At 28.5% G+C, this 10,693-nt stretch overlaps 1 protein-coding gene across 1 annotated transcript; it reads right to left on the bottom strand.

The window, feature by feature from the left end:
- Positions 1–3,199: 3,199 nt before the first annotated feature.
- LOC100168837 lies at positions 3,200–9,373 on the bottom strand. The gene is made up of 8 exons (XM_001949010.5): positions 8,457–9,373; positions 7,480–7,589; positions 7,223–7,417; positions 6,522–6,698; positions 5,405–6,075; positions 5,174–5,339; positions 4,989–5,066; positions 3,200–4,925 (listed from the first exon to the last, which is right to left on the bottom strand). Exons 1-8 carry the CDS (start codon positions 9,016–9,018, stop codon positions 4,635–4,637), a joined length of 2,250 nt encoding a protein of 749 aa, XP_001949045.2. The 5' UTR covers positions 9,019–9,373; the 3' UTR covers positions 3,200–4,634.
- Positions 9,374–10,693: the final 1,320 nt, after the last annotated feature.

The raw sequence follows: 10,693 nt of genomic DNA on the forward strand, positions 1-10,693 counted from the left end.
GTTCAAAAGTCAATAATTAGTACTGAGCATTATAATTTTTAGAAAATATAATAGGAGGAGCTTTAGTCCCCCCAAAATAATTTGTCTATTTGCGCGTATGGTAGCTACTAAATAAATATAAATATAAGCAGTTTAAAAACTGTCCATCTCCGATAGTAATTATTAGGTACTGCTGCCATTTAAATAAGGTTGCCTCAAATGCCTCAGCCGTCTCACCCTTGCTACACCCCTGTGAATAATATTAATTATTAAATAGATCAAAGAATATGACGGAATTATCATAATAATATTATTATAATATAAGTAATCTAGAGTTGATTAGTTAATATTTATACGTGTAATGTGTTTGTTAGGAAAATGGGTAGTTTTAAAGAGAAGGTTTTAGTGTTGGTTATTTTTTTTGAACCCCCCCAGAGCAAATTTGAATGTACGCCACTGTTAGAGTTACTCCAAAAACTAATATCAATTTGGTTGAAAACCAATTTTGTGTAAAAATTCCCGTCTTTCCTTCATTTTTCATTTCATTTTTCCCTGCACGGCATTACGGCGATACGAAACGCAAATTTGTCTGAAATGATTGGGTATTTTAAATATTATAATAAAAAATTCTTGTATATATTTTTAAAACATGAATTATCGTTGTATTTTTGCTACCCATATTTTCAAAATTAAAATATATATAAAATTATATTTAAGGAGTACCCCCTATCTATTTTGTCACAAGTCCTTTTATAAGGTTTTACGCTCATGGTTAAACTCTATTGAGAAAGATCAAAGAATTTATCAGAATTGACTCCAACAGTATGATAAAATAATTGATTAAGTGGCTATATAAACCTATGTAGTATGTTGTTAAAAAAATTATTATCGTATTAAAATGATTGTAATAAAATGAAAATGATTAAGAGTAGGTAGGTATACCCGCATTTGTTGTCTCCGTCTAATAAGTGCGTAATAGCCATAGGGAAATTTATGCTCAACCGTTAACGTTTGACTTCATTAGTTTAAAATTAGAGTGACTCAACCATTATGAAATAATTTTATGACATTATCTGTGTTTTTATTTCGATATTTAATACCAGAATTTAAATTTTTAGCGAGTACCTATTGCGTAGGTACACAAAATAGAGCAAATAAAATGATCACTACTCGCTTAAAAACTGAATTATCGTAAAATAACTAAGATGACATAAGAACACAGATAATGTTCGAATCATCAAGTTTCATAATAGGTTGATTCACTCTAATTTTTAAGCTAACGAAGTTATGAAGCCAAAGTGCTAAACGTTTACTGTTGAGCTTAAATTTACTGTGTTCAAATGAAGGTGTAGCGTCCTTTCAAAAATTATTTGTATGCATAGGTGCCAGGTTTTGTAAAAGTCAATGGGGGCCGAACTTACTACTTTTTAGCCTCAACTTTTGCCCTTCAAAATAATTTAAATGCGTGGTTAAAGAGTAGAGAGACACAGGAAGGGGACTATACGTATAACACAAAATAAATTAAAAATATTAATTTACTTTTTATTATAATATTTTAATACATTAAATTATTATTTTAATCACATAAATTTAAAGAAAATGTATTCTGTCTAGCTTTTGTTTTATTAATTGGTTAGCTACAATTGATAGATCGACGTCTTCATCTTTATGAATATGGACCATAGAAATATAATGTGAACGTGATTGTCTCATGGTCGATCTTAAAAATGTTTTTAGTCTTCGATGTGCGGAAAAAGACATTTCAGTTGTACAAGAAAATACTGGGATAATTACTAATTAGTATACATTCTTACCAGTTTATTTAATTCTGGTAATAGGTCACGAAGTGGCTTATCATTTTTTAAAAGGTCAATAACATCTTGAGAATTATTAATAGGAATTTTTCTAGACTGAGTTATATCTAAGAACATATCTCTATGTGGTTTTAATTTATTTTTGTGAAAATCTGTTCCATAAAAATCAATAATATTTGTATCTATGTTTTTTCCAACTATATATTTTTCTAAGAATGAAAGACGTTCAATAACATTTTTCTGAAATCGCTCATTTAATGAAAATAAAGTAACATCAATAATCTCAGAAAATAAATTCTTATAATGATCTTTAATAGTTGGAAAAGTGTATGATTCGACTCCTTCTTAACGTTTTGAGGTTTTTTTTTACTCTTGGTGTGTTGGGATCTTTCAAACTCAGCTCATTTGATTTCGAAATTGATTCATTCCAGATATAATCAAAGCCAGAATTTTGTTGTTCTTGTATACTGTATAAAATTATTAATTTTGTGTTGAGCTTCTTAAAAGCTGAATGCACAATGAAACTTTTTATAGTTCTGCATTAAGAATTTCTATTCTGTCAAAAATACTGATCATAATATTTAACAAAAATAAAAAATCTAATTTCATTATTTGTTTAAAAAAGCCACTTGCCTTAGCACCATTTTCATTTTTTTTTTTGTTTTGATATGTCGCTTAAAAATTCAATAAAAACTGCATAATTTGTTAATACAGTTTTTAATGAAACAATGCGCAAACACCAACAAGTAGGAAAAAATGGACGTAAAAATCTAGAAGCACATGTTCAACTTGCAGTGAGTTTAGTATGGCTTGTCGTGTTGATAGGTGAGTATTGCAGCCACTGCCACAATGTCACAATATTCATATTATCATTATCATTATAATTTCATTATTAACAATGTTCTGGAATCTCAGATATATTATTCCTTAAACACTTTGTCAAACTCAATCTTTTCAGTGGGGGTTGAGCCCCAACTAAATCTTTTCAATGGGCGCTGCGGCCCCCGAGCACCCATGCAGCCGGCGCCTGTTTGTTAGTACCTATGATTTTAATACATAGTTTGTAATAACGGTGTATTTGGAAGTAAAGTTATTATATTATAAGCATTAAAGCATGTAATGTGGGCAAAGTGATAACATTTTTTTCAATATGGTGGGCCCTTAAAAATATTTCCCTGTAACAAAAATATGACCTATCCACTCCTGAATTTATAAGTCTATACCTATGTCAATATAACAATATCTTATACTAGACTTAATCAGAAGAATAGAATATAATAATTTAGTAATTACTAATTAATATAATAGTAGGTATATATGATTTTAGAATAATTTTTATCTTGGAGGTATTAAACTCTTAAGTTTGAATTTAAACTTGTTTATTGATAGAACTTTAAGCAAAATGGTTATGAAAATATAGATATTTATTAGTTACAAAAATAATACATTTTAAAGTACAATAAATGTATGAATATAAGAAGAGACAATTAAAAAATATATTAATAATAGAAAATGATAAAAAAAAAGCTATAATTTACATAAAAATATTTTTTTACAATTCAAAGCCAACATTTTAAACACTACTAAATCATAAAATGTATTAATTTTAGTTTAGGTAGATATTAATACATAATATCTAAAATGTAATTTATTTTTAAAACTATTTATTTGACTTGTTACCTCACTTTTTGGTTACCCAACTATTAAGGTTTTAGTTTACAGTAAAACTGGTTGAATGTAAAGTTGTAAATGACATTTTTTTTCTTAGGCGAGGATTGCATGTTTAAACATACTTAATTTTAAGTACTTTTTAAGATCTTTACTATTTTCAATGTTAATCAATTATTTTTTTATGAATTAAAATATTTCAGATTAGGAAAGACAATAATAAAAGTACTTTCAAGGGGTGAAATTAAATAACCACACTAAACTTACGGTCTGAAAGATAACTGCGAGGGTAAAAATTTGAAACTCGGAGAAGTTATTTTCTAGAAATTCAACCATTGGAGAGGTGGAAGGGGGTGGTAAACTTTGTATGGGAAATAATATGTTTGTGGTAAAATTTACTTGAAACTTGGTATTAATGTTCTTCAACAGTTCAACACAGTACTATACTAGCTTCCTTACTACCTCATAACAAAACTAACTGACATTATATTGAAGCTACAAGAAATAACTAGTATATAATAAAATTAAAAATATAAAACCTATATATACTATATTCCAACTAAGATCAGGCTTTGGCGGCCGTGTGTGCGTATGGGCGTGGCTTTGTTCCGGTGGCAGTGCCTGATCTGCCGCAGTAGTGAGGACAGCGTCTGACCGCTGAGGAACAAAAACTGGTCGCCGCCAAAGCTTGATCTTATTTGGAATAAAGTATAGTCATACCGAGATTGATTCACCTTTAACATGTATGTTTTTAGAATGGATATTTTTTTTTTCTAACTGATTTGGTTGTCATGGTTACATATTAACAAAAACATGCATATAATTTATAGATTTTTCTTGTAGAGGAAAAATATTGAATAACGTGCTATGGTTTTTTTTTTATATAATAATTACTTAATAATACAGTAGTCAAAAATAAGAAAAGTTGCTTTAAGGAAGATTTTAATATTAAACTAAATAATTAATACTATTTAAAATAAAAAGAAAACAGATATAAAAATAGACAACCCTAAACACATTGACTTCATTAGAATGTTTTGTGATAAGAAGATATTAAAACATTGTAATGTGAAATAGTAATAATTTTCAAAGAAATAAAGATTAGTTTTTAGAATAAACACAAAAAAAAAAAATTGTATTTAGAACACATGAAAACTATTTCAGGTCATATCATTACTCATTAGTATTAACTATCATATATAGATTTTTATTTAGCAATGTCCCTTGGGTTATGCAATCCAAAATCCATTTTTCATGAATATTATCAATCATTTGTGGTGTATAACCAACTACTACATTGGCTTTAGTCTCAGCGCTTGTACAATGGCCGCCACACGCACGCACCAGTCGTCTTAAGAGTTTAGCATGGGGCTCACAGGTATTTGAAATGTATATCCTGCCAACGTTATCAAAAATATTAAATGTCATTAATGACCCAAATGTATGGCGACGTAATTGAAATTCCTTTAAAATAAAAAAAGACACGTTTAAAAATCAATAAAATACAAGTCAATTTAGAATTTTTACTTTGACACGTTCAGATAAATCTGAGATCAAATATTGATGATGAGATAACCATCTGCCAATTTTGTGTGAATTGTGTACCTTAATAATAAAACAACATTAAGTTTTCCCAATTATATTTTATACAACAATTTAATATGTCACATAACTAATAAAGTTATTAAACTAGTTTTTGTAAAATGTCTTACCCAATCTTCAGAAACAATGAAACATCCATAGGCCATTGCAAATACAATATTTAACGTTCGTTTTGGTTGTGATTTGGTAATTAAATAAGTGGTCGAAGGTTCCACCTTAGGATGAAAAATAAATGTTCCTAAGTCTTGTATACATGACTTTAAAATGTTTGTTTCACTGCTCAAACAAAAAATTTTATAATAAAATATTATGTTTTATAGAATTTTGTTTTACTTTTTTACCTTTTTGTCATTCCACTACATGCAATTGATTTTAACACTACAGGGCTAGCTAAAGATGCTTTTGGTGTCTGGAAAATTGAAGAAGAATTTCTGGACATTAAACTAGAAACAGTGTCTTTGGTTTGAGTCATTTTCACACTTTTTACTTTTTGAACAGTGATTTTTTTAGATTTTTTCGGACGCAGATCTGAAGGTATTTCCCACTTCAAGGAATTAATTTTAGCATTTTTTTGTAGTGGAGTTATTTTATTACTGTTTAAGTTTTTGGTATTGGTATTGATATCAATCAATGTTTTCCGTTTTTTTGTACTAATTAATCTTGATGGAGCGCTTATTCTCAATTTTTCAGGTGATGGAGATGGAAAATCACTGACATTGCTTACGTTATTTAAGTTCTTGTCGGAAGGAAATAATAGCTTACGAAATCGTTGTCTAGCTTGGGAATTTAAATTTAACCGATCTTCAATTTTAGCTAGTTCACTTTCTAGTTCTGTACAATTTGTATTCTCCTTTCCATTAGGTGTGAGATATTTTCTCAATACTTTAAGTGACATTGGTATATATAGCTCATCAATTTGATCATCTGGTACTGGACTATCAATTTTGTTTAATACTTTACATAGTTGATCAGATAACATATTGACAATATCATTTGTTTCATAAGGACCATCCTATAAATAAAAATAAAACTTATATTAAAACAAGTATAACTAATACTTTGGTATTTTGGGAAAACACGATAAATACAAAAATAATATAATGATTATTTTATAGGTTTTGGTCATTTTCAAATTTAAATTTTGGATAAATCCTCTACAATATTCTAAAATATACTAAAACTTTAAAAACATAATATGGATTTGGTAGTCGATGATTTTGCCACTTAGAATCTATCTGGTTACATCAATGAATATAATATAGTTTAGGTAGGGCACTATAGATACAGGTATGCTACGCTGCCATTTTGCGACTAATAATGTTATGTGAATTTGAATTTCTCCCTCTTTATTTTATAATTATATCATTGATAAATGAGTCGCAAAATGGTGGCATAGCATACTCATTCTATGTAGAGCCTTAGTTTAGGTAGTTATAATGAGGTAGATTAAAGACTTACTAGTTTGTTTACAGTTTTTTTTGGGGGGGACTCAACAATAAGACAGTCTTTATTTTCATTATTCTGGTTCACATTTAAGTTGTTAAATCTTTCCATAATTTGATCACATCTGGATTTGAATATCTGGTCACGTTCAATATTACTTGGTCTTAAAAATTTTTTATATGTTTGGCTTACCTGAAAATATATTATAATGTATATACTTTTATACAAATACATATTTATTTATTTAAACAATCTTCAAGAAAATGGGTCATTTGACAAGTTCATACTGGGCTGTTGGGCCCATGAGTTCACAATTTTGAATACAATATTTATAATATTTAGCAAGTATGAATCGAATAAAAAGTTAATTTAAGTACCTACAGTCAACATTTCTTTTAAAAACTAATTAGATTATACAATGTCCAGAACTAAAAATTATCAACATTAAATGTATTTTAAATTGTATAAACTGATTAAATACCTAATACAAAATCAAGCTAATAGAACTAAAATGATCAATTGACAACTATTATTAAAACCTTGTCTGATAAATATCTGCAACAGCAAACAAAATATAATATTATAAATTAAATCCTACATAATATATAATATTATAGACATTAATAATAACAAAATGAGAAAAATATGAACAGTGAGTATTAAAGTTTAATTTAAAATTAAATAGGTACATAAATTAAATATTGAAATTTACTTACTGGAATATTAATATTTTTTACTGGTGTCTTTTTTGTGTATTTTTCCAAATCAACAGGTGGATAGTCTTTTGGTTCCAACATCTTATTAGCTAATTTACTGTACTCCATCCATCTTGCTGACACTAGTGGGATGTTACGTTTGATTGCTTTTTTATATGTACTACGGTAGCCATCACAAAACATCACATGGGTAACCTAAAAACATAAATAAGACATTAAAAATAATTGTTAAAAAGATTAATAACTGATTAAATTACTTTTTGGTTAAATGTTTTTTCAATTTTGGCACCCATCTCAATGAGGCATTGAATAATGCTTGAAGCTCTACGATCGTTGTCAATTTTGTAATCTACAAATGCTACAACTCCTAAATCATAAATACATAAATTTTTTTTAGTATAAAAATCAAAACAAAAAATTTACAATAGGCACACCCTTAACAATAAATATAAAGTCACTATTTTTATGTATTCTCTAGGGGTAAAAAATAATGTATAAAAAAATCCAAACCTAAGCTAAACTGAGTTGAAATTTTAATATTTTCATGTAAGAATAACGGGAACTATTTTCAATATTTTAAATTATTAAAAACGTATAGAACTTCCAAAAATACAATTATTTTTAAAAATGTTCTTATTTTTATATTCATATTTATAACTAATACAAATAACTAGTAAGAGTAAATAATTTATAGCATTTTATAAGTAAAAAAAAAATTTAAAACAGCAAGTTAGAAATCGGGAATTTTTGTTTTACTTTTTCCATACACATTAGAAAATCAGGTAATCTTTTGGGTACAATCTAGGAAGATTTAGTTGATTGGATCACTCATTCTAAATTTCTACCCTAAAAAATTGATCACATATTATAGGTATAAAGAAAAAATCCAATGTACCTAAAACTAATACATCCCTTTGTTCAGAATTAAATAAAATGTTTACAACTGTGATAGAAATTGAAAAAGTTTACATGATCTATACTCTATACTCTATACTCTAACATGGTGAACTGAAGACTATAATTGAATTAACCATATTTAAGATAAAGTCAATGTAAATATAATTTAAATATTTTAATATAAAGTAATCTAGGTATATATTATAGATATTTATTATTTTAACATCAAAATCTAACAAGTTGTTTATTGGGCAAGGATTTCTTTAATAGTAATATGTTTATTAGTAATATAGTTGTTATAATAAATGATTATAGGTACATATTAATGAAAATTTACCTTCAAGAATTTGTCGAGATTCCTTATCATTATCATTATTCTTTGAATTTGTCTTAGGCTCATTTCTTATACTTTTTATAGGACTGTCTTCTAAATTTTGTATTCCACTGACATTAAGAGTATCACTTGTTACAACTGAAATGTCACTTGAACTCTTATTTACACCCATTAAGGAGTACAATTCTGTTTGCGCCTCCTTCATTAATTTCATGAATTTTGGGGTAGGAATAAACACCCTTTTTGGTCTTAATATTGGACTATCAATCATAATTTCTTCATCGGATTGTTTCTTTTTCTTTGATACTGTCGTCTTTTTATTTGATTTTTTTTTAGCTTCTGTATTACTGACAAACTCATCTTGCGGTATAAGTTCACCAAACAAGTCTCTATGCCCCTTCAACGATGTTTGGGAATCTTCGATCACTTGTAACTCAGAATCTACGAACAAATCTAAATTACGGTCTAATGCTATTTCATCAGAATCGTCAATCGCTAGTTTTCTTTTTTTACGGTCACTGACTCGTTGCAATATTTGACGAGGATACGTAATTGGACACGACATAATCGTAATTATACACGGTTCTGAATTGGCTAAATAATAATAATAATGATTGATTTAAGTCACGTTAAGTTAATGTAACTTGTATGATTGCCGAATGAACTCCGAATTCAGAAGTACAAAAATGTATAATTCGTACCTATGAACTCAGAGTTCGGAGATCGAATGTTTGTCGTACGTCGAACTAAATACAAAAGTCAGTCAGCTTCCATTTATCCAAAAGTAATCTATTACTGCATAACTGTAGCAATAACAGTAAGTTCAAATCACAGCACCTGGAAGTTGTAGTGTTGTACTGTTGTCCGTTATAGACTTGAACTTTGTAGTCGTCACTGATTCTAAGTAATCATATCGTGAGATAAACTGATAAAGAAATGTCCGTTACAAAAACGATTGATTGTTAATTTTATCACTGTTAACAGTTTTTATTCCATGATATCTGAACCCGGTTTGTTTTAAATTACCAACAATAGTAATAATACTATAGGTAGTATTAATCACAGATTTCTATATAGTACAGACGTACAGTATATATTATAATTTATAATACAGTGCAGTATAGACAGGCATGTATACAAAAAATAATTTTGGGAGGGGGGGGGGGTACAGAAGCCTGTGGTATTAATTAATACTATAGTATCTGATATTCTTATACTATCTAAAGCCGTGCTCACGAATAAAGATAAAGAAGGCCGTCTTAAGGTACGGTTTCCTAGCCGCGACTAGGAAACCGTACCTTTAAGGGTAGGTGGGGCAATTGAGAGTAGGCTAGGGATGCAAATTTTAGAATTTAAATTATAGCCAAACAAATCAAATAGACCGTTGCTGATTACTACTAAAACTCAAACACAATTTTTTTGTGAAGGATTTTTAAATATTTTAGTCGTAATAGTATGAAGCTTGAAATTAAGGCACCTATGCGTATGAGGTATTAAAGTCTACTCTTGGACATTTACAGGGGCGCCATTTTAGTTTTTTTTTAAGGTGTGCAAACAATTAAAGAGGCCAATTTTTTCCCACCTCCAGGCCAATCGTTAAAAAAACGTTTCTAGTGTTGTCAGTTTTTCATTACAGATTCATTACAGTATCAAAAACATACTTAATAAAAACATATTTTTATATAGTTAACACATTACATTTTACCGTTCATACATTCTGTGTATATACTGTATAGTGTATAGTAAAGATATTTTTAGATAGAATAGATGCATATTATTATTATTATGCCTTTTGTCTATCAGTAACCAGGGGCGGACTGGCCCAGGGTGCTATACACCAAGTAGCACCCCGGGCCCCCGATTACTACAGTCGGTATACGGTATAATACTGGTATAATACGGTATTATACAAAATAAAAATAAAATATTTCAACATCTCTACAAATAAACAACATGTTATTCTTAATTTTTTTTTTATATTTACTTATAAAACTAAGGGCTCTTTCCTAATTTAGGTAGGTTTGAAAAAAAATTACGGGCCCCTAATTAATTTTGCACCCCGGGCCAAAAATAGCCAGTCCGCCCCTGTCAGTAGCCACTTACCATTTACACATATTTGTATGTGTCAGTGGATCAAGTGATACCGATATCAATTTATCAATTATCAAATTAAAGAACACAATATTATAATATTATTTATGATTATCAGTGAATAGCTGCGGTGCATGCACAATTAAAGA

Source organism: Acyrthosiphon pisum, chromosome A1 (assembly GCF_005508785.2).
Source record: "Acyrthosiphon pisum isolate AL4f chromosome A1, pea_aphid_22Mar2018_4r6ur, whole genome shotgun sequence".
Classification (NCBI taxonomy): Eukaryota; Metazoa; Arthropoda; class Insecta; order Hemiptera; family Aphididae; genus Acyrthosiphon; species Acyrthosiphon pisum.

Bases quoted from the DNA above. Each gene is read 5' to 3' on its own strand.
- LOC100168837 (XM_001949010.5), bottom strand. From the start codon at position 9,018: ATGTCGTGTCCAATTACGTATCCTCGTCAAATATTGCAACGAGTCAGT. The intron at 7,590-8,456 runs GTAAATTTTCAT...TTTATGATTTAG, and splicing joins ATCTCGACAAATTCTTGAAG to GAGTTGTAGCATTTGTAGAT. The intron at 5,067-5,173 runs GTAAGACATTTT...TTTATTATTAAG, and splicing joins TCATTGTTTCTGAAGATTGG to GTACACAATTCACACAAAAT.